The sequence below is a fragment of the Gymnoscopelus microlampas genome (genome assembly GCF_963454915.1).
Source record: "Gymnoscopelus microlampas genome assembly, chromosome: 19".
Taxonomy (NCBI): domain Eukaryota; kingdom Metazoa; phylum Chordata; class Actinopteri; order Myctophiformes; family Myctophidae; genus Gymnoscopelus; species Gymnoscopelus microlampas.
Genome location: NC_139956.1, coordinates 34173090 through 34198951, shown reverse-complemented (window position 1 = coordinate 34198951; position 25862 = coordinate 34173090). Strand labels below are relative to the sequence as shown.

The window sequence follows — 25862 nt, the reverse complement described above, 5'->3', positions numbered from 1 at the left end:
CTTAATCCAGGGGAAGATAAAGACACCTTGATTCTTACAAATAGAGAGCAGGTGGATTTAAATTGTATTCCATGTTACCAAACAGGTTTGAATTGTTCACAGACATAATACAATTATGTTAATTGTACGCTGTAAAGAACAGCAGCATTTCTTTATTTGTATTAAATAAATCACCATAACTGAAAGGGACGGACGATCATATAAAATGCCATGAAGTATGTAATCTTTGATCTACACAGGCAGCCACAGTTTGACTGACGGACAGACAGACAGACAGACAGACAGACAGACAGACGGAATACAGACGTTAAAGTTTGATCTTGTGTACACACAAGTGTTCTGAGGCGTTACCTGCACTATCCTTTCCAGAGAAGCATTTCATTTCCTCATACCAGGTTATGATCTTGCTGCACTGTCAGATTAAAATATTCCAAATGTTTGTTTTGTGTGTGTGTGTGTGTGTGTGTGTGTGTGTGTGTGTGTGTGTGTGTGTGTGTGTGTGTGTGTGTGTGTGTGTGTGTGTGTGTGTGTGTGTGTGTGTGTGTGTGTGTGTCACGTGCGTCTGTGCGTGTGTCTATGTATAAAACCTTGTGGTAGGTTTTACATTCCCACAGTAAACCATGAGTCTCTCTTCAATACCAGTCGTGTTGCTGTTGCTCTGTGGAGCCCAGCATGGAGGAGCCCAACAGAACAACTTTTATGGAACTGTCATCACCTTTGAACCAAAGGACACGTATGCCAATGGATCTATGAAGGTAGGTACAGGGCAAGATTATTATAGTTAATTAAACTAATGAAATGACAAATCACAATCACTAGAATAAAAAACAAACAAAAAAACATATTTTAGGTAATTAACTAATAAATAAAAAACAAGGCTTTATTAAGAACAAACTAACGGAGTCGGGAGTATTGTGTTGAAAACATACTAAAGTCGAGATGCGTCGGGAGATTAGATATTTTCACTATCTTTCTGAACGTTTTGAATCTCGCCCCTGATTACCCCATATTACAATATACAAAATAAAATGAATACTAAAATAAATGAAAACAAAACTAAAGGTTGATGCATACTACACTTTTAGAGCCTAAATAAATTTGGTTCTGCTTGGTCCAGACTACAATATGTCATTCAGAGGTTCAGGTGTGCGGTATCCTAATTTCGTCTGTTCGGTGCCGCTGATATGTTGTCACATCCTGAACTCGAATTTAGCGTACTGCATTGTTTCCTCATTCCAGCTTCAAGTTCATTCTGTCAGCAGTGAAGCCAGGGAAAACTGCAGTAGTTCGTAAGAGACTTCCAGGAGGAACAAACACATTTTAAATCTCTGTCTAGTGACCATTCATAAACACAACGTATCACTAGAAAGGGAAAACTCCATATACCTCCATCACAGATTCCCCACAGTGTGTCATGGTCGCAATATCCAGGTCGCAATTTAACCATCTGTTCCACTTCCAGTAGTGCTGCTGGCTGTACTGTTGCCTACACACTGCTTAGCCTAAAGTTTATAAATAAGCTGCCAAATGACCTGGACGAGCCGCCTCTACTTCTCCAGCCCCAACCCCTGTGCTAGGACAAAACACACACACACACACACACACACACACACACACACACACACACACACACACACACACACACACACACACACACACACACAGGGGACAAATGAGAGTGGAGAGCCAATCCGACCACCGCAGAATCTGTGAATGTAATATTACACCAACATTGTTCAAGTGAAGCAGTTTGTTTATACTTATGTTTTGAAATGATAAAAATAGCTTTTGTCTTTTTGCTCTGTGGGTCTCCCAAGGGTGTCCCTTGAAAACAAAGAGGCTGTATAATATTAATTAATATTGAACAACTATAGCCTACGTGACATATATATCGGCTAAAATTAACAGTTTGTTTAGAAACAAGCTGTGACAGTCCAGCAAAGCGTTTCTCTCTCTATTTCTCCCCTTCGTCGGTCTGTCCCCAGCCAGCACGGACCGGCCAGCGAGAGCTGTATCAACTCTGAGGAGCATTTTCATGTCAAGGACCCCCAACATTTACAAGCGAGCCGTGAGCGCGAGCCACATTAGTGTAAAATTACTTTTATTGAGCCAAAATCGGGTCAGGGAACCCTCCCGAACCGGAAATACTAATACTACCAGTAAAAGTACCTCAAAATTGTACTTAAGTACAGTACTTAAGTAAATGTACTTACAGATGTGCCACTTCAAAACTTCACACGTTACTGTTCTTTCCCTGAAAGTGCCCTGAAAATGCATTTTTTCCTCCCCGTTCTGCCCTTAAAAATGCACTGTTTTGCCCCTGAAAAGAAGTTGTCAATACACACCCCCGTTTTTCCCTTCAACAGACATCCATATACATGAGAACAAAAGAATGTGTGTTGAAGAAGGTGTCAGACTCATTATGAGGCGAAAGGTGATTTGAAGAGGTCCTTGACCAGTTGCTCAAATTAATTAGCATCATAAAAGCAGTGATCATCAAAATAATTCAGCATTTTAAATGCCCTTCTTTGTTCCTCTTATTGCCCTGGGAATCCCCTGAAAATGTACTGTCTTGCCGATGGCAGGACATTTGAAGTTTTGAAATGGCACATCTGTAGTTACTTTCCACCACTGCTTTTCTAAAAATAACAACTATTCTAAATAGCAAACCCTCTTTAAAAACAAAAAGTGCAAAACTATAATAACCTTGGAACAGGGGTGTCTGTCTCAAATTATATTGATTAACGTCAATGTAATTTGCAATTCCCAAAACTAAATCCATATTCTGTAATGAATCTAATTGTTATGTAATCTCGATAATTAAAATTATTATTATTATTATTATTATTATTATTACTATTATTATCATCATCATCATCATCATCATCATTACACATTACACGGCTACACTTGACAGAAATTGTTAATTTTAAATTAATTTACAAACCTCTGTGTCCGTATCCACCTGTTGTAAACAGAGACAGGATCAAAGTCATGTAATGTATAACTTTTATATCATTATCTCATAATTACAGGTGGTTTTGCGCTATAAGACAGCCTTCACATCATGCACAGATTCATACACATGGGTGTGTTATTATCTGCACTGTGGCATTGAGACCCTACTGGAGGTGAACACGGTGCAGAACACCACAGAGTGGTGTCAACGAGAAGGAATCATGACTCGTCTGGTTCCCAACAACGATGTCTTCTATATGCAGTGAGTGAAGAGGGATTCACTATGACACAACAAAAACACTTTAAATACCATTGTAATGTGTAAAGGGAATCAGACCCTGGGCGAGTTAGACCCAGACTCCCTCACCAGAACCCCTTCGAGGTGTGCTAATTCCTCTCCGGTTACTGGAATTTTAACCTTACTCCTACTTATCGCTTATATCTAGAATGGATAAACTCTTGTCTCTTGAGTTCAACCTTAAGGATCTATTCTCGGTAGATTACAAGTGGCTTCCGACAACGACTAGACTCAGACTTGGACTAGACATTGCTCAAAACTCAGGCACAAATCTAAAATAAGATTTAATAACACTCAGTGATCGGAGACCAATACTGTTTCCTTGGCGTCTTTGACCAGCAGTTACGGGACACAACTACTGTTGATCTGTGTGTGCTCCAACATCAACTGTAACAGACCTAATTTCACTCCTGGCTCTGCGTTATTACACGGCAGCTAGTGTCTAGTGATCTCTCGTGAGTAGCGCTCTGTATCCTGCTTTTATAGGAAATAAATGAGAGCCACTCGTTGAGAAATGAACCTAGCACCAACCACCTTACTTAGTAATAAATAGCAGATAGCTGAGAATGAAACTTTAGACCGTTGACAGGGCCTGTCCCAACCTGTGTCAGTTAGAGAGAAACTCTCAAACACGGGTTAGCTCCTATACTAATGTAGTAATATGTGTTAGCAATCTTACCACAAAAATACAGGAAAAGGACAAAATACCCGGATATCTTTCTTGGCTAATGAGGCAGTGGGGAGGCAGCCGTCACACGAAAATGAAGTTCAATAAAAAGATTTATTAAGGAAGTGAGTTACAAATATAGAGAGTAAAGTATTGAGAAGAGGAAAAGGCCACCGAAGTGGCTAGCAGCAAAATCTGAGCAAAACAGAAGTCTCTAGATGCAAAGTCCAGGAAAAATCTGCCCATCCCTGGGCGACCGGAGGTTAAGTACATCAACCCCTGTGGCAGAACACTGTCATTACATGGCATCATCTCACCCCTCCCTTCCAGTCCAATTTCCAACTCTCGAAGCACGTGGTTACTTCCTGTCACGTCTCACCTCCGCCAAGCAGACAGTGCGTGACCTTGGCTGTCTGGCCTGTTATCAGCTTACACAGGCAGCTGGTGAGAAAGTGTGTGGGAAGCGATCTAAGCAAAAACATAGCAGAGCTATAATGCTATAAGCTAAATATCAGTTTTGCATGTTTCAATGATCTCTAATAGTATGGACCATGTTGGCTTCTTGGATCGGGTCGGTATTGGCTGGGGGGTGCCCCGTAGAATCCTGTTGTAGGATCGGGGCTGGGGCAGGGTCCTTGCTGGGGTCCCCTCGATGCATACGGGTGGGGGTATGGTGGTGTAACCCATGGTAAACACCCCCCCCCCTGCTGTAGGGACAGCGTTGTAGGGAGCATTCCAATTGCTCCATCGCTCGCTGCTTCCGGGCCAGCCAGCGGCAGCAGCAGGTGCCCTGGCAGCACGGTTGTGTTTCAGCTTCTCTCTTTTCTTCTTGCCGGCCGACACGGCAGGCGCTTGGGGCAAGGGCCTTACAGGAGCTCGGGGTCTAGGGGTCACATTGATGGCTTGGGCCTCGCTCTCAACACCCCCTCTGACCTCTGGACCTCCAGCTTCCCTCTCACTGCGGTATTTCCTTGTAGCTCGGATCCCAGTGAAGTGGCACATCTTGTCAGGTTCAGCACACGGGCCCAACACGGCACCCTCGCGGAACAGTTCCAGTCGTGACCTAGTTGTGTCACAGACCCAGTCATGACTCTGGATCTCGTCGATGCAGGCCCACAGCATGTTCTCCCATCCGGTCATGGTCTGGTCAGCTCGGACGATCTGGTAGATGGAGACTCTGGTCGGGAACGTAGAACCCCATCCATCCCCAAGAAGAAGATTGGTGACGCGTGATATGAGTTTGGACACCTCCTCAAAACGTGCTTTACCATGCCGTCCCATAGGGTGGTAGGGCTCTCTAATAGGCCTCCTCCCAGGTTGGATTCCCATGATATTGATCCAATTTTTAGGATCACGCAGTCTCAAGTCAGACATCTGTACTCCAGCAAGATCGATGAGGTGAAGCCGAGCCATGCGACTGGCCAAACCTCTGGTCTCGGTGACCGACTCCCAGGTGGAAGTTATCTGGCTCGAGCTTCTCCCGCCCTTCTGGGTAGAGGAGGATATGGGACCCCCAACGGGTCTGGGGGTCTCTTGGAGATACACCCCTAGAGTTGACCAGACCCTGGCAGCCTCAACAAAACTCATTGGGGGTGCCGAAGTCTGGTCTTCATACAGGAAAACAGTTTCCTCGGCGTCTGCCATATGAGCAGAAGGCCCTGCTGTTCGCCAGTCCTCAGCAGCCTCAACCGGACCACTCGGAGCATGGGTCTCAGTCGGGGGTGCCAGGACTTGGTCCTCAGACAGGAAAACAGTGATTTCGGCGTCTGTCATGTGACCAGAAGGCCCCACTGTTTCCCCTGCCATTTCGATCTTGTTTCCTTGGAAGAGAGTCATGTTGGCAGTGGCACTGTACCTCGGAGAGTAAACCTCGGAGTGTGCATAAGCCCAACCCATCCTTATATATTAAGGGATGATTTCTCTCCTCAGGGAATCGTGACATATCTTACAGCAGGAAGACATCTTCCCCCTCAAGGGGAGGCCTGATTCTTCTTACTACAGATTGGCCTACTGCCTTCATGGTCTCGCCCACTATTGGAAAGAGGCCAGCTTTGTGCAGGAGTGAGACTAAGATAACAACTCCCACGGCCAACATTACAGGCACCCCCCACTTGAGGATGGTTGTTATGGTAACCCAAGCTGTCTGAATTATAGAAGTAACCTGAGTGTAAATTTCAGAGGCTCCCTCTATGATAGAATTCCCCAAATCTTTGGCAGCGCTACCTGTAGCGGCTGCTAAGATTATCATGGTAGCTGTGAAATCACTGTAATTCCACCGATCCCTTGGAGACCTATCTTGTGAACAATTCCCCTCGCTAAGGTTCCAGCCGTGAGTTATGGGCCAGATCCCCTCAAGAGAGAATTTCTTAGTGGTCCATCCTTCACCAGGAGCCGTGACTGACCCGCCCTCCTGGAGATAGGAGGAGGGGCCTTGCCAGGGAGACTGGTAATCGAAGGTGGCTCTGGCACACTGTCCAGTGACTGCAGCATACTTATTGTAACTATTGCAATCATATAATTGTTTTTCTCGCCTAGTCCGATCTCTGTCATTGCAAAATCGGGAATTAGCATAGCTCCATCTATTCAGAAGGTACGCTGAAGGCGGGAAAAAGTAGGGGTACCCTTTAACGTAGACCTCCTCATTGATATTCACTGAGGTTCCACATTTCAGGGTCCTGCCCTGCCAAGTAACCGTTGCCTGGCGCACACCCAAAGAGCCGGCAGGTGAAGTGCGGTGACAATTAAGCATCGCCAATGGGGCTCCTATATTACGAGGGTAGTTGGGGTCTAAGTATTCTGTACCTATATCCCCATGTACGGCCCTCCACCTCTTTCCATCTAAAGGCGTTGCAGCTATAGGAGCGTCATACCAGTGCATGTTAGCCCAAGCCCCCGGCTGGGGGGGTGGGTTACGCGCAACGTAGTACCAGTCCAGAATTTTGTCCATGTCTTGGCCAAAAGTCTGTGTTATGCCTAATGGCTGTGTTCCCCAGGTCACCCAGGTCTGGTTATTGACGTGGGTTATCCTCCTAGTGGATGCCAAATCCACCATCGCGGATGTGGCTTCGTCCACATGGGTTTGGGGGAACGAATCTACCTGGTAGCACCACATCCAGTTCTCTTTAGTGCAATACTGCTTCCCCGGATACCCATAGGTGGTGTCCGGGTAGTCGCCCAACTCCGCACCCGTCGCCCCGAAGGAGGGCTCCAGGCCCCACCTTACTTTGTAACCGTCTTTCGTCTTCCTGGTTAAAAGCAAGGGTGGGGGGATATCCAGTTCCCCTGGGGAATCATGGATTGGGTTTAATGACTTGTGTAATTTTGGTGGGAGAACCTTTTTGCCTTCGCGCTTAGGGCCATGATTTTCCAGTATTTCCTCAAGAGTATTTCCCCTCACCGTAGTTGGGGGTATTATGTCTCTAGCCATCTTGCCTAGAGTCACCCGCAACATCCCAGGGAGGGAGGGCATCTCCTCGGAGATTACTCTTTCGGTGGATAACTGGAGACCTGTGACCATAGCTGCGAATTGCTGATGTAGGAACATGACTAGCTTATCGTCCTCTGACTTGCGGCTCTTATGCCAACAGTGCTCTATTAGCAGTGTCTCGTCATGGGTTAGCCCCAGACCCGCATAATAGCCCCAGTCATTGAGAGCGTTTCCGTCTCTGTTCAACGTCATTCTATATCTCCTTAATCGATCTCTAAAGTTGAATCGACAGGAGGCCGGTTCTCCCACTGTTCCATTTCCGCCAAGTTGGATTCCCATAGTCCGTGCCTCGCGGCACATAGGGACTAAGGTTCCTTCCTCGCGGATTGCTTTTTTGAGAAACGTGGTTTTATCCAGGTCTCTCCATGGCCTATCTGTTTCATTCAGGCCTCCTTCCACGCAGTGCAAGAGAGCGTCCATCACCCGGGTCCCAAAGGAGCCAGTGATTTTGCTTACTTGCTCTGGGTCGAGGACAGGAGCCTCAAATGTGTACAGAGTATGGCCCCCTGCCATGGTTTCTTTAAGAATCCATGGCAAACCAGGTGGGTAGGCTCGGTATCCTCCAGGTCCTGGCTTCTTTTTGGCAAGGACCCAAGGGAACCATTTTTTGACCGGGGATAAAGAGAACCCTGAGGCTAGTCTTTCCCGGGCCAATTGTTTTGAACCATGTTTTACCAGAGGTGCAGCCATTAAAGGAATTGCTATTGGCTTATCTTCCTGAGGGGTTTCTTTAAGACCTAGCTCGTCCATAATTAGGATAACCTCCATAAGATCTGCCATTTCCTTTAAGAAAGCATCTAGCTCTCTTGTCTCACTAATGGGCCATTTTGTCACAGTAGTAACAACTTGCACCTCAGCAGTTTCAGGGTTCAACACAGATACGAATTTGCGACTGTTTTCCAATTTTACTGCCTTAGTCTGATTGACTTTGGTCAGAAAACAATTGGAAACTTCTTCCCAAGGTTCCCATCGTGGGTCCCCCTCATAGCGGAAGCGTGTTGTCACAGTCATACAAGCATATGCGGTTCGGGGCCCTTTTACTGTTCTCAGCTTTTGGACCACCTCACCACGTAGCCTGTTTACCCCGATTGAGTCTACTTCGTAGTCTAACAATCCTTTTACTTCCTCCTCCCTCTGCTCCGTTAGCTCGGGCCATGTAAGGTGCGAGTTACAGTGCTCGGGATTCATGACGTGACAGTCGATGTCATTCTCCATATGGGAACACTGAGGTGGTGGCCCTAGCTTTGTTATGTCCAAAGGAGGGCCTCCATTCTCAGCGTTTTGGAATGATTTCCATAACTCCCAATGTGTCTGGGAGTCATTCTGTCTCATGCATGGTAGGGGACTTACTATTGTAAGGACACCCATCACCCCCCCTTCCCTGGTATTGAGGGTAGGGGGGTACTCATATTCCCATTGCACCCGTGTCTGGGGGTGTGAAAGGGCCCTTATGAGTCCTAAAGTCACTATCAGAGCTATGGCCGTGAAGGTGACTTTTACTAGCAGTTTCGCCGTCATACGGGTAATACTGATTTTTCGGGGAATCTCTGGAGGAGTAATACCTGTCCTGGCGCCCAGGAAGGTTTCTCTAAAGATATTATCATCTCCTCCGTCATCCCTCTCAACAGCGCGGTCGGTCATCCTGGCACTCCCCCTCCCCTTGTCACCGCCGGAGACCTGCGGGGAGAAGGGCCACAGTCAAGACCACCTTAAGAGGTTCCTGCATCCTTTCTATCTCTCATGAAAGTCCTTACGGCTTTGCGCCATAGGCCCCCTTTCTCGGTCCCTTCCACCCAACCACCAGGCTGCACCTGTCTCTCCCCTAAGGGCAGAGACACGTTGGGTACGCCACGCACGCCTTGTAGGGCGTCAGCATATGAAACCCGTTGCAGTTTAGGCGTAAGGGTCCTATCGGGTACGGGAATAACTCCAAACCCAAATGAGATCACATTACCTTCAGGGTCCACGTCCATTGACACGGTCGCCCTGACCCACTGGTATCCCTCCTTCTCAGGGTGTTCACCATGGGTTATACAGGAACCTAATGCCAGCCCGGCAACCTCAGACCCGATGGGTGCCACGTTGGGTGGCACGTGGGGCGCGCCATGTGGGGCGCTAGCCGGGCCATCGCTAGCGAGGATCTCCCACACCAGATTTTCTCTGGTTAAGTTCTTCCTCATATAGCTAGTGTGTTCAGTGTACCAGTCCCAGTGAGATAGACTATAACTATCATCTTGGTATGGTACACGCTCACACTCCACTATTAGTGCAGTACGAGCCCCCAGCATGCATTTTATCAATGCCTGTACGCTCAGTACCACTGCTTTGCCCACCATCCTCTCAGCAGACTTGCCCTTGGGGTCGACCCCTAGGACCATCCGCCGTGATGGAGTGTCGGCGATGCTTATGGTCTCTCGGCCCTTTTTCCAATGGGTGCGAGAGGAACGGGAAGGCACGGGGATGGAATAACACCAGTTGATAGACTTTTCCAGGTCAGACAGGGTTAGGAGGTGTAAGTCCTCCGTGCTCCCTTTGAACTGGATCCCAGCCTTATTGGCCAGAGCCTTTCGAACCGGGGTCATCCCACTCTGCAGGTAACCTTTTCCCGTTGTAATACAAACGCCAGAGTTAACCTTTGCACCCTTATGCAAGGGGCATGGGAACAACTCATCTCCCGTCCAAGTGCACTGGCACTTGTTGGCCCATGATTTACTCATGGGAGGATAACTTGCCAGTGCTATTCTGCCACACCACTTAACGTAACACATGCCACAGAGTAGGATGCGACAACCCCTAGGGCCTTCTCTAGGGCCTAGGTCTATAGTCGCACTCTCACTCATACTCAGCTGTGTTACGTACCCTGGTGGAACCGCAGCTGGCTTGCATTTACCCTGCCCCGCCCAGCGCTGTGCTGCAACTATGACGTCGCACACTGCACACAGGCAGGGGGAGTTTCTCCACAACCACTCTATGGGCTTCCTGTCAAAACCTATTATTGGCAAGAACCCATTCCTCGCCTCCTTAGCCATCCCCATGCCTCTCCCTAGCCAGATATCCTTTCCGTTAGTGCCTGGAGACATAACAAAGAGTGCCCGTTTGTTGGCACACTCCAAAGCGAAAGGTAGGGACTCCTGGGTTCCAACCTTCCTTTCTGCCTTAGAATGCTTCGACGCCATAGTACTGATCACTGAGTTTTGCGAATCTGTATAGTATGAACTACACTAAATTCCTGTAATACCAACCCGTGTGGACTCAACACTTCTAACACAGTGTCACGTCCTTCACTCTACAGCTTAGGATTTCGCCCCTCAGGTTTGCGGCACACCCACACTTCTTCACCTACGGAAAAGAGAGGAGGAGAGGGATTAGTGCCTGGCACATACCTCTTCAGCTCTCCTCCTAGGTTTAGAGTGTCATGTAACCTGAGGAGAGGGAGGGGTTCGTCCCACGTACTCTCCACCCCCTCACGCGTCATAAAATCCTTGACCTCCCGCACAGTGCGTTCGGCCACACCACTGGTACTAGCTAGATTATAGGTACTGACCAGAGAGCCTGGGTTCCCCTATCTTCCAATACCCTGGTTACTGGTTCGGCTTTGAAGTAGGTTGCATTGTCCATCCGGAGGGATTCCATTGCTGGTCACTCCTTCAGTACGCTGCATAATTGGATAGCTACTTGCAAGCCAGTAGGTGCAAACGTAGGAAACACCTTTATCAAACCTGAAAGATGGTTTCATCATCTGGTTTTGCTAAGGCCAAGAGGTCTTTTGGGGCCAATAAAAGGCGCCAAACCAGGCTTAGCCACTATCCCTTCAATCCCATGCTTTCTAGCAGCGGGCATTAAAGAGTGACATGCACATATACCCATATGCACATATGCACATACACACACATATATATATATATATACATACACACTATGTATACATATATATACACGCATATATTACACAGGCGCATAGCTGGCATGTTAGCACGCAATGTGACTTCAGCTCCTGTGTTTTACAAGGTATTCTTCCCCGTTCATATTACAGAGGAGCGTTCCGTCTTTCTCATTAGTATTCATTTCCAGTGCCGCTAATAGAGGCCTGTATTCTGAAACAGCCGAGATTATGGTATTCACTCTTGCTCTTGGACTGGAGCTTTCCGGGCAGCGCGCTTGGCGCGATGCGCTTCTTGCTCCTCCTTTGAGAGTTTATCCCATTCCTCCTTCTCGAGGTAGGGTACCAATGGTTTTCGGCCCGTGGTCCGGGGTTCCCCCTGGGACTTCGGGCTCTGGGCTTTCGGGGGGGGGTTCTGAGGCTTCCCTCCCTTTTTCCCGTTCTTTGGCTGAGAGGTGTTTTTCTCTCTGGCCTTTCTTTCCCCCCGGGGTGGCGGTTCGTTTGGGGAACCTGTAGCCCGGGGTTCTGTTACCTCTGAGGTTTTCGTTTGATTCGAGCGTTGATGCGGTGCTAGTGCATCGCGTCGATTCCAATCGATAACCTCATGACTGAGCCCCCGGGGTGGCGGTTCGTTTGGGGAACCTGTAGCCCGGGGTTCTGTTACCTCTGAGGTTTTCGCTTGATTCGAGCGTCGATGCGGTGCTAGTGCATCGCGTCGATTCCAATCGATAACCTCATGACTGAGCCCCCGGGGTGGCGGTTCGTTTGGGGAACCTGTAGCCCGGGGTTCTGTTACCTCTGAGGTTTTCGCTTGATTCGAGCGTCGATGCGGTGCTAGTGCATCGCGTCGATCCCAATCGATAACCTCATGACTGAGTTGTTCCTGCCCTTCACTAGGGGAGGCTTCATTGCAGCCCGGTGGGGGGGTTACAATGGTAATTTGTCTCATGCCCAGATACCTAAATGCAACAGTAATATGTAACCGGGCAGGAAAGGCTTGGGGAGGATCGCTACGATCGTCCCCTTCTTCCTCGTCTGATGAGGAGGAAAAATCCTCATTACTCACTCCCTCTGTGGGAGTGGAACTTGAGGTTGCCATATCCTTTTAGCTAGGTTGGATTTTTCTAAGCTATCGCACAAGTAATATTATCTCTAACTCTTATTTCGTGGCTTTTGAGCAATTATGTTGGTCCTTCACAGAGATGTTTTTACCACCTGTGGCCACTGGTTGCGCAGTCCAGCCTCTGTTTCACCCTGTTAGGAGGGATACGCTAGCGGATACAGCCTCCGGTACAAGTTAGCTCTAGGCTCACAAATTAGAGTAATAATAGCTATACTTCCTGAGTTCTGATATACGGCTTGTAACTCCTAGATAACGGTGGTCTCGTGTCCACCCAGGGACGCCATGTAAAGGGAATCAGACCCTGGGCGAGTTAGACCCAGACTCCCTCACCAGAACCCCTTCGAGGTGTGCTAATTCCTCTCCGGTTACTGGAATTTTAACCTTACTCCTACTTATCGCTTATATCTAGAATGGATAAACTCTTGTCTCTTGAGTTCAACCTTAAGGATCTATTCTCGGTAGATTACAAGTGGCTTCCGACAACGACTAGACTCAGACTTGGACTAGACATTGCTCAAAACTCAGGCACAAATCTAAAATAAGATTTAATAACACTCAGTGATCGGAGACCAATACTGTTTCCTTGGCGTCTTTGACCAGCAGTTACGGGACACAACTACTGTTGATCTGTGTGTGCTCCAACATCAACTGTAACAGACCTAATTTCACTCCTGGCTCTGCGTTATTACACGGCAGCTAGTGTCTAGTGATCTCTCGTGAGTAGCGCTCTGTATCCTGCTTTTATAGGAAATAAATGAGAGCCACTCGTTGAGAAATGAACCTAGCACCAACCACCTTACTTAGTAATAAATAGCAGATAGCTGAGAATGAAACTTTAGACCGTTGACAGGGCCTGTCCCAACCTGTGTCAGTTAGAGAGAAACTCTCAAACACGGGTTAGCTCCTATACTAATGTAGTAATATGTGTTAGCAATCTTACCACAAAAATACAGGAAAAGGACAAAATACCCGGATATCTTTCTTGGCTAATGAGGCAGTGGGGAGGCAGCCGTCACACGAAAATGAAGTTCAATAAAAAGATTTATTAAGGAAGTGAGTTACAAATATAGAGAGTAAAGTATTGAGAAGAGGAAAAGGCCACCGAAGTGGCTAGCAGCAAAATCTGAGCAAAACAGAAGTCTCTAGATGCAAAGTCCAGGAAAAATCTGCCCATCCCTGGGCGACCGGAGGTTAAGTACATCAACCCCTGTGGCAGAACACTGTCATTACATGGCATCATCTCACCCCTCCCTTCCAGTCCAATTTCCAACTCTCGAAGCACGTGGTTACTTCCTGTCACGTCTCACCTCCGCCAAGCAGACAGTGCGTGACCTTGGCTGTCTGGCCTGTTATCAGCTTACACAGGCAGCTGGTGAGAAAGTGTGTGGGAAGCGATCTAAGCAAAAACATAGCAGAGCTATAATGCTATAAGCTAAATATCAGTTTTGCATGTTTCAATGATCTCTAATAGTATGGACCATGTTGGCTTCTTGGATCGGGTCGGTATTGGCTGGGGGGTGCCCCGTAGAATCCTGTTGTAGGATCGGGGCTGGGGCAGGGTCCTTGCTGGGGTCCCCTCGATGCATACGGGTGGGGGTATGGTGGTGTAACCCATGGTAAACACCCCCCCCCTGCTGTAGGGACAGCGTTGTAGGGAGCATTCCAATTGCTCCATCGCTCGCTGCTTCCGGGCCAGCCAGCGGCAGCAGCAGGTGCCCTGGCAGCACGGTTGTGTTTCAGCTTCTCTCTTTTCTTCTTGCCGGCCGACACGGCAGGCGCTTGGGGCAAGGGCCTTACAGGAGCTCGGGGTCTAGGGGTCACATTGATGGCTTGGGCCTCGCTCTCAACATAATGTTTTACACAGCAGGTCATTTAATTTGTATTTAAATCTCCAGCCTGCCATGACTCAGCTAAATAAGAGGAGCTGGTCAAGCTTGAAAGATCAATCCCTGAAACAAACAGGTTGTCCATTGATGTGTCATGTGACAACTAGCAGGACATTTATTTGTTGACTGCTTACCTGTCATATATGTAGGGCTGAAACTGATGATTTTTTAAACATGTATTCTATTGATTTCTTTTTTTTTTATAATTGAAGAGTTGAGACGAAGAATCACAAGTGCATATTTTAAACATTTTGAAAATAGATACTTTTTTAGATTTATCGGGACAAACCACAAACTAGTAGTTTTTAATCTGTTATATGCTTAATGCACTCCCCTCTTATTTTTATTACTCTCCGCAGGAGAGTTTTGTTTTCACTTTCTAAATATGACACACCGATTGGTCAAGCCTCACGTGACACGTGACAATACGTGAAATACTGTATAAATACATGGCGTCACTTTGACAGTGTCTTTGCCACTGTCAAAGTGAGGTAAGACAGGAACCATCACGAAATGGCTGCATGGCTGATACATAATTGGCAGATAGGACAGATAGGACACTTATATAGACAGGAGGGATATGGACACTTACACAGAGGGATAGGACACTTACAGTACACAGACAGGACGGATAGGACACTTATACAGACAGGACGGATAGGACACTTATACAGACAGGACGGATAGGACACTTATACAGACAGGACGGATAGAACACTTACACAGACAGGACGGATAGGACACTTACATAGACAGGAGGGATATGACACTTACACAGACAGGACGGATAGGACACTTACAGTATACAGACAGGACGGATAGGACACCTACAGTATACAGACAGGACGGATTGGACACTTATACAGACAGGAGGGATAGGACACTTACACAGACAGGAGGGATAGGACACTTACATAGACAGGACGGATAGGACACTTATACAGACAAGACGGATAGGACACTTATACAGACGGATAGGACACTTATACAGACAGGACGGATCGGACACTTATACAGACAGGATGGATAGGACAGTTAGAACATAAGAATTAGAACATTCCCAACATTCCCAACACAAGTCTGGTAAGAGTGAGGTAAGACAGGAACAATCACGAAATGGTTGAGAAATGGCGGATACTGTAACAATTGGATAGGACACTTACACAGACAGGAGGGATATGACACTTACACAGACAGGACGGATAGGACACTTACATAGACAGGACGGATAGGACACTTATACAGACAGGAGGGATAGGACACTTATACAGACAGGACGGATAGGACACTTATACAGATAGAACATTCCCAACATTCCCAACAGCGGAGAGTTGTGCTCCGAGGAGCACTTTTTCTAGTATTAAATTTATTTTTGGCGTAATTCATATATGATATACATATTAGGAAATAATAAGAAATACTGTGTATGGAAAGTGTAAAAACAGTATATCTCCAACAGTTTGTGGAACAACAAGTCATGTACAAGCAATTCAGCAGACAAAGGGAGCAGATAACATTAATATGGAATTTATTGCAAAAAAGGCACATCAAAATACACCCTATGCACGCACACGCACACACACACACACACACACACACACACACACACACACACACACACACACACACACACACACACACACACACACACACACACACACACACACACACACACACACACCTAACTTCAACTTAACCATCTTAAAGGGCAAGACCACTTTGGTAGAAGTTTGGGTTACTGTATGTAGTTACCTTGCCATAATGTAACTTCAAAGGTGGATAATAAATCAAAAATAATTGATTAGAAATTGATAATTGAAATTATGATCCTCATTGACTTACATTGTGCGGTGAAACAGCTCTCAAAGTCACTCTTTTAGCACATAGATGAACACAAACAAAGCTGATTCAGACAATATGGAACCCAGTACTGTTCGTTTTTTAAATAAAAATGTTCCTGTTGATTTTACTATTTGAATATCCGGATCCGGATCCGCGCAGATCCAGTCCGGGCTTTCTTCCTAATAACAATTGTAAAACATGTAAACTTTTTTTTTTAAACAAACAGTACTGGGTTTGGTGATGTTCTATATTGTCTGAATCAGCTTTGTTGTGTTTGTTTATGTGCTAAAAAAGTAACCCCAATTTCACCGTACAGTCAATGAGGGCATTATTTTGAACTCAATGGAGCAATTATTTCTGATTTCTTGTCCACCTTTGGAGTTACATTATGGCAAGGCACAACCAAAACTCTACCGAAGTGTCTTGCCCTTTAAGTCGTTTAAGTTAAAGTTACAGTAGGTGTGTGTGTGTGTGTGTGTGTGTGTGTGTGTGTGTGTGTGTGTGTGTGTGTGTGTGTGTGTGTGTGTGTGTGTGTGTGTGTGTGTGTGTGTGTGTGTGTGTGTGTGTGTGTGTGTGTGCGCACGTGCATAGGGTGTATTTTGATGTGCCTTTTTTTCAATAAATTCTGTTTTAATGTTATCTGCTACCCTTTAAGTCTCCTTTATGTCTCCTACCGGAACCGCTGCCGGTCATCAAATTATTGGCTTAGGAATGCGACAAAAACAAAAACAACGGGCATATGACCGGTGGGCCGACAATTAATGGGCCGGTGGTCCATGGGGTGACTAGTCTATAGAAAAAAGGTCAATTTGGGGGTGAATTATCCCTTTAACTCTTTGCGTTTTCTGTCCTTCCAATCATATCTAGTTTAATGTTTTTCCCTAAATTACTTCTGTTTATATCTGCTGCAGACATACTGTACACGGTCTGTGAGTCCATTTTAGATTGTGGAGATAGTCCGTGGCACGTTGAAAAAAGTGAAGACGCTATTGAAAGTTACCATGACAGACGACGTTGCTTCTGCATTGAACGTAGCGGTCACAGAAGAGCGTGATGACGTCATTACTTTTTTCCCCTTTGCCATGGACTTAAACGTTTCTTCGTCGCACGTACTATAATAATTCAATTATTGAATAGTGATATCAAAATAATATTACATTTAATATAATTATTATATACTGTGTGTGTGTGTGTGTGTGTGTGTGTGTGTGTGTGTGTGTGTGTGTGTGTGTGTGTGTGTGTGTGTGTGTGTGTGTGTGTGTGTGTGTGCACATGTGTGCACATGTGTGCGTGTGTGCATATGCATACGCATATGCGTGTGTGTGTGTGTGTTGTGCAAAATAGTGAAACTTGTAGATATACAAGCTCATAACGTGTTGTGATGCGACACGTTGTGAGCTTTAGATTGGATATTTTCCCAAATATTTTTTGTCATGTAATCACATGCCCAAAATAGGGATAGTTTATTAATTGATTTATTTGATTAGTTTAATTAACTGTTGCACCCCTACATGTTTTACATGTACTTTTTATTCCTATTTTTGTTTCACAATTGCTTCATCTGATACAGTGTGAGAAAAATTATGACAGAAATAAACTGTGTTATTATACTGTTGTCTGTCACTTTTTAAATAATAATAATAATAATAATAATCTCATCTCCTACAGGTTACGAGGTGGTAACTGGATAAATAACATAAATAACATTGAGAACTGGGATGCTGCAACGGCGGTGTACTTCAAAACCAGATCTGACACTGGGAAAGCCAACAGGTCTCCTCAGACCACCGTCATACCTTCACTACGGTAACAAAATACACTTCTCTTCTGTTCTTATGCTCATTACTAACATTAACATAATACTAATATATAAATATCATTATTGATTCAGTTAATTTTATTATATTTTACATCTCAGTTTTAATCTCTCATTAAGCTGAACAGCAGAGTGACAGGAAGAGCAGTGGTTCCCAAACTGGGGGTCCCCAGATAATTAGCTTAAAGGACCACTTCAACCATTTTCAACCTATCTTCACGGTACTATTTTTGTCTTTTCACTCAGTGTCTCAGAGGAGGGCTGTGGACACTTCAGAAACCTGCCTACCAGTGACTTCATCAATGGGGAATCCAAGCTAGGCAGGCTTTCCATTCCTGGAAAGTTAGCATGCTATAATGACATGTTAATAAAAACCTAAATAAAAAACTATACATCTTGTTGAAAAAAAAAACATCTGCCAAACGATGATGTCACTGGTAGGCGCGTTTCTGAAGTGTCCACAGCCCTCCTATTAGAATATATATATTTTTTACCATTTTATCATGAACAATGGTGAGGACCAATTATATGAAGATAGGTTGAAAATGGGTGAAGTCGTCCTTCAATATGCAACATTGATTTCTCACTCAACAGTAAACAAACCAATATACAGTCTAAGTGTATATAGCAGGGTATCTGCACATTTCTTAAGTTACAATTTGTACGACTTTTTTAAAACCAAATTGGTCAAATTGTCAAATATAACACAAGAAAGAAGCACACATTGTGAAAATATCCGATCTACAAGCTCACTACACAACAACACATGATGGTTTTAATGGGACATGGGGACATTTAATAGTTCAGAGGTGTAAGTCCTACATTCAAATAAAACTAATGATGATATAATATCTCAAACAAAAATGATCTGAGTCCACAAAGTCAATCACTAACTCAATGTGCTGTATACTATTCAAGATAACTGGTAAATTCTGTTTTAGGGTAAATATTTCCTTTAACATGTATTCTTAAATGGAATTTTATATTCATAATAATACTTTTATAATACTACTAGTACTATGTAGTTCTACTAATAAAGAAGTGGAAAAGAAACTAATTATATGATCTCATTCTGTCTCTTTCTGTTTTTCCTTCTGTCTCTCTTTGTCTCTCAGAGTTCCTTCTAACTGTGTGAGAAACTTCAACCTGTTAGCATTTGACCCAGATGGAGACCGAGTCGAATGCCGTTCTTATCCTCCTCTTCCTTCTATTCTCATCATGTCAACCGTGAGTTGAAGGCTTTTATTTTGTAAATAAGAACATAAATCACATCATACTGATGCTAATACACATATTATGTTAATTTGATTAATGCTACCACACTATTTTGTACTACTATAATCATGATTACTGCTATGATTCTTTCAGAATTGCACTTTGTCATTTGCTGCCACCAACAGCAGTAATGAGGGTCCCTACGTTGTCCGTTTGGAAATTCAGGACTATCCCAACCAGTCTATCACCCTCACAGACACAGGAGGATCTCAGTCCAATTCCTCTACCAGCAGTTGGCTCAGCTCTATACCTCTACAGTTTGTTGTCAAAGGTACACAGCAAACCCTAGCTAGCCCCTTTCGGGACCCTGTTTACCTTTTTTTGTATTTGGGAAGGCGGTAACCAGGGTCCCTTGACGCTCAAAGCACCCTCTCTTAAAGTCGCGAGTACCACTGTCTCGTCTCGGGCTAATAGCTCGTCGCTTGGAAGTTGCAGAGATTTCTCAAAGGTACAAAAAAGAGCAATACTAAACCGCGGTTAATCTGCATTAATGCGCTCGGATCGGCGCTGCCGTTTAACATTTTTAATCATTTAGTAAAGCTAAATTTCCTCTCTCAAACAATGCTCCACTTCCCATGGCCCGCCTCCCCGCGGTGTGATTGTCATGCAAGCATGTAGGAGCTCGCCAATCAGAGGCAGTACCGTAGGACCATAGAGGTATGCGTAGGACGCGCAGGTTGTCAGTCACCGCGGGGAGGCGGGACATGGGAAGTGGAGCAGAGTGTGAGAGAGGAAATTTAGCTTTACTAAATGATTAAAAATGTTAAACGGCAGCGCCGATCCGAGCGCATTAATGCAGATTAACTGCGGTTTAGTATTGCTCTTTTTTGTACCTTTGAGAAATCTCTGCAACTTCCAAGCGACGAGCTATTAGCCCGAGACGAGACAGTGGTACTCGCGACTTTAAGAGAGGGTGCTTTGAGCGTCAAGGGACCCTGGTTACCGCCTTCCCAAATACAAAAAAAGGTAAACAGGGTCCCGAAAGGGGCTAAGCAAACCCCTAAGTTCATCTAAACATTGACCCTTGCAGGTGTATTTTCTCAGGGGATCCTGGCAACTCAACCAGTTAATGTGCTAATAAATTAAATAGATAATCGAATTAAATCAATAATAAAACGCAAAGCCATTAAAATGTTTATATTTCTCCTTTGTGTTCAGTGGATGGAGCAGTACCCAGCTGTACAGAGGGACAGTATCTTCCCAGGTTCCTAACTCCCACCCCGGCTAACAGAGCACAGCTCTACACCCCTGTTGGTCACACACTGGGAATCACCATCAACACAGAGGCAACACACTCCACGTGAGTAAAAGACAACAAGACTGAGGCCTTTAGTTTGAGGACAGTAAACTGGAGCACTCAGCCTATAACTACACAACAGTGAGCACAGTGTTTTTAATTCCACTCTAATCTGTCTCTGTGGGTGTGCATGGTGTTCCTATGATGTGGGCATGTCAGCAAAATTCCACTGACAACGTGCAAGTTGGACTAATGACAGACATATCTACCTCTTACTGATCTCTTTGTACTGTAGCCTAGTATGCAGTCAAACAGGATTCATTTAGTCATTAACTGTCACCTTAACCCTGGATCGGTTGTTGTAGCAATTTGCGTAACAACCAGTCTGCCGTAACCAGTGATTTATATACTCAAGTAAATACTCAAGTACTCAAATGTATAGATCACAAAGTATATGATATAAATGCATTGCTGTATTAAATTTTGAAAATTTCCAACAAAATGTTTAAAAAAAAAACACACCCAGTGTGAGTAAGCGGTGCCTAATCTATTTGATGTGGGGGCGCTGGCATTCAGACGGTACTACTCTATTTGATGTGTGGGTGCTGGTATTGAGGCGGTACTAGAAGAGTATTTATACTCTTTTTATAAACTTTTAAGTATCTTTTCTCATTTTAACTATTTTCAAGTATTTGTTCTCATTTTAACAACCTTTAAGTATCTGTAAGTGTCTGTAAGTTGTGTGTGTGTGTGTGTGTGTGTGTGTGTGTGTGTGTGTGTGTGTGTGTGTGTGTGTGTGTGTGTGTGTGTGTGTGTGTGTGTGTGTGTGTGTGTGTGTGTGTGTGTGTGTGTGTGTGTGTGCGAGCGAGCATGTGTGCAGTGTGTGTGTGTGTGTGTGTGTGTGTGTGTGTGTGTGTGTGTGTGTGTGTGTGTGTGTGTGTGTGTGTGTGTGTGTGTGTGTGTGTGTGTGTGTGTGTGTGTGTGTGTGTGCGCGCGCGCATGTGTTACTTCTTTGCCGTGCTCAAACATACGGACGGACGGACACACACACACGGTCAAATGTAGAGCGGCTGGCACCGCTAAAAATGAAGAAAAAAAGGTGGAAATAGACATTTTCAAAACGTAAAACATTTTGAAAATATCAGACACATTCTGAGCTTGTAGATCTCCTCTTTTGGAAGAATCCCTTCCTAGAAATGAACTAATGTACTTACATACTGTCCACCACTGGCCATAACTCAGAATTCCTTCCAATGGACTGAAGGAAGACATTTGAATAGTGTGTTTTTTCCCTGGGGTGTCTTTTAATGTTCATGAAGTACATTCATTCTGAATCATATGTCATATCTTTTCATTTGGTGTGATTTTCAGTTTTTTTCTCTATTTTCATTTTAGGTTTAAAAGTAGAACATGGATAATGGGCCCATTCAGGGTACTAACGTGTTGTCCTTAGGTGTACTATATGTCTAAAGGGTTTCTGCACATCTGACATACCAAATGAGGTCATTTAGTATGAAGGTCTGGAGATGTAAATTAAGACTTTTGAACTATGTTCTCTTCTTTGGTGGTCTTGTAGGGTCTCTGAGCTGTTATACAGTGGACCTCACAACATGATCCTGTCTGGATCAGCACAGGGACAGTTCATCCTGAGATGGACGCCATCACAGTCAGAGGATGGAGAACATCACCCTGTCTGCTTTGTCGCTCAGGCCAACAGGTCAGCATCCATTTAAATGATGTCTGTGTGTCTGTCTGTCTGTCTGTCTGTCTATCAGAGTACTATATTACTGTGCCAGAAAGTCAATAACTTCTTTATTGTATTATATTTTATCTATGATTGCGATACAAAAACATTGTATTTATATTGTTTTATCTCAACTGCTGCAACCCCAAACATAATCCAATAAGTAACATTAAGATAAAACAAAACTCCTGTTTATTAAACATATTTGTTTTCTCAGTGCGGCCACATATCAGTCAGAGCTTCGCTGTGTCATTGTCAGTGTCTCAAATGGTGGGTGAAACTACACCTGTTTCCTACTGCACCATATTTCACATTCCATCAGTGATGATGTGCATGAGGAGGCTCTAGTTAAATATGTCATCTTTATGTTCTCCACCTGCAGCACCTACAACAATACAACCAAGTACAACCACCCAACACACCACTATGACAACAGCAGCTACAACCACTACACCAATTGCAACTACTATTACAACCACACCAATTACTACAACTACAACCGCCACACAGACGATTATTACAACCACAACACCACCTACTTCTGAAACCACAACACCACCTACTTCTACTACAGCTACTACAACCACAACACCACCTACTACTACAACCACAACACCACCTACTTCTACTACAGCTACTACAACCACAACACCACCTACTACTACAACCACAACACCACCTACTTCTACTACAGCTACTACAACCACAACACCACCTGCTACTACAACCACAACACCACCTACTACTACAACCACAACACCACCTGCTACTACAACCACAACACCACCTACTACTACAACCACAACACCACCTACTACTACAACCACAACACCACCTACTACTACAACCACAACACCACCTGCTACTACAACCACAACACCACCTGCTACTACAACCACAACACCACCTACTACTACAACCACAACACCACCTGCTACTACAACCACAACACCACCTGCTACTACAACCACAACACCACCTACTACAACCACAACACCACCTACTACTACAACCACAACACCACCTACTACTACTACAACCACAACACCACCTACTTCTACTACAGCTACTACAACCACAACACCACCTACTACTACTACAACCACAACACCACCTACTTCTACTACAGCTACTACAACCACAACACCACCTACTAATGAAACACCACCACCTAGGACACCACATACTACTGAACCACCTAACAACATTCCTGGGTCTAGTAAGTGTGTTGAAATAATGTTTTTTTAATCAGTATCGTACAGTAAGTTACAGTCTCGTGTGTGTGTGTGTATGAATGAATGTATGAATGAATAAATGAATAAATGAATGTCTTGTCATAAGACCCATCCCTATAAGACACCAAAAACATCAATAAACAATATCGCATTAATATCTTGGAAACAAAAGTGAACGTGATATTGTGTAAGTTACCCAGCCACTACTATTATAAATGAAGATGGTCCAGTCGGTGAAACCAGGGAGATGTGACAAAGTAATGACAGCTTTAAACTGATGGTAGAACCTTGGCTTGTATACTGTAGGTAAGATTGTGATGTTATTTTCTCACAATTAACTTTACTTATACTACAGCAAACCTGTGTCCATAATTGGCTAAAAATATTAAATGTTTTGTCTTTCTTTTTCTTTTTACAATTTGGCCTTATTAAACGTACATATTCATCATTACATCTCATTACTCGATATTGGTGACCTATCGATTTATGTAGTACTGTAGATCATCTTTCAAATACAACAGATAATATAACAATAATAGAGCCATTTCACAAAAAAATAAGTATGTGTTAGTGAAAGTTTCTATTAGTCAGAGCGCAGAAGCAACTGTTAAAAATGAATCTATTAGGTCTTATATGATGACCAGGTACCTGTCAGTATTCTAATGATGAGACAACATCACATTGTACCTGTCAGTATTCTAATGCTGGGATATTTGTTCTGTAGGTCACATCATTGGCCTGAGATTGGGGCTCTCCTCAGAGACTCCTTTGACCCAAGAAGACTTCGATAACATAGTGCTGCCAAAGGTAATAATAATATTAATACTATATAAAGGTTGTTATTTCGAGAGCAAAATCCCCCCAAAATAAATACATTTGTATATGTTTTATTTTTATGGTAACTGTTGTATAATGGTGTTTAATAATAATAATAATAATAATAATAGTAACAACAGTAATAATAATAATAATGATAATGATAATAACAATAAAGTAAAGCTGCAACCAGCGATGACCGGGTCCTCACACCTTAGTCCACGTCATGATGACACGTGTCCGCCTGGCATTATTACGAGTAGTTAGTAAAGGTTTAGGGACTTTGACTTCATGTTGCCAGGTGGTGGAGCTATAACTATGAAATATTTAAATTTGGCCTGTCATCAGGCTGAGACTCTCATCAGAACTGCGCTGTGAAAATATCTGACCAATGAACATTCATTTAGAACCTCTACTTACTTTTCATAAACCCCATCAGCCTCATCATAAGTCAAACTATTTCTCCAGCTTGACTTCCTAATTCAAACGATGCTACCTCAACCACTAACCCGTTATCACTATACTGTATCAAGAACATTGTGCTCTTTCATTTCCAGATTAAAGAAGAACTGGTCAAACTTGGGCTGCCAGCAGACATCAAGATACGGCTGACAAACGTCGAACGGAAGTGACAACTACAGCTTCAGTGACCTTCTGGTTGACCTCTAATGTTGCCTCTGTAACTGTATACATCAGAGGAGCTTAGAGAGAATTTTCTTTTGTTTTCACAGCAGATATACAATGTTAAAAAATATAACATAAGACTAGTTCAATAAGCCTTTTTAACGGCAGCCATATTAACATGAATAGTAGGGATTACTAGTCTTGTGTAGCCAGTTAGTCAGTGATCTCCACCTAAGATAAAACCTTTGTTTATCCCATGAGGGAATTCATTGAATCTACATTCAATGAATGGTCTAAAACATGGTGGAAAGAATTCAGAAATTAAAATAACCAGAACCAATACAAAGACTTGGTGGTTCTTTACATTGGGATGGTATCAGTATTGGCTCTCAGAGCAGAGGGCATGGGTTTGTTAATGAATTAGTATCATTGTAAAGGATGAAACATTACAGTACTAGTTATGTCAATATGGTTGGTTTAAATGTTATGTTTAATGCAATGCATTGCATGTATGTTACACATTTTCCATTTCTGTATCAATGGGACTTGGTGGTCAAATGTTATTCTTAACGCAAACAAAATAGAGTTTGTTTCACTATTACTGCTGCTGCTACTACTACTACTACTACTACTACTACTACTACTACTACTACTGTTTTAGTATTACTATTTAGGGTTCCAGAACAGGTTCATGTTTAAAATTCCATACTTTCAAAGAAAACAAGCTGGACATCCACTGAAGGGGAGGTGCAGGACTGACGATAAATACAGGCAATTCAAAGATAAGGTATTTTTTTTGCACACTGTGGGTTAAAGGCCTCTTAAAGGGCTCCCAGCCAAAATTCTATTTGCTTAACGTTTCGACTAAAACGTTTCTGAAGAAGACAGATTCATTAGAAAAGTTGAAGACGCTGTAAAGGGAATTCAATAATTGTCTCCGCCAGGCCGAAAGCATGGCGAGAGAGTATGTTTTA

The 25862-nt window shown here is 44.0% G+C and overlaps 1 protein-coding gene across 1 annotated transcript; it reads left to right on the top strand.

The window, feature by feature from the left end:
• Positions 1-620: 620 nt before the first annotated feature.
• On the top strand, positions 621-25563 carry LOC311035103 (uncharacterized protein; the record flags this gene model as incomplete). The annotated part of the gene is made up of 11 exons (XM_084043184.1): positions 621-755; positions 3036-3220; positions 17810-17947; positions 19073-19184; positions 19326-19503; positions 20391-20532; positions 22046-22186; positions 22431-22483; positions 22596-23432; positions 24173-24255; positions 24822-25563. 11 exons carry the CDS (start codon positions 621-623, stop codon positions 24894-24896), a joined length of 2079 nt encoding a protein of 692 aa, XP_083899310.1. The 3' UTR covers positions 24897-25563.
• Between the last annotated feature and the right edge of the window lie 299 nt (positions 25564-25862).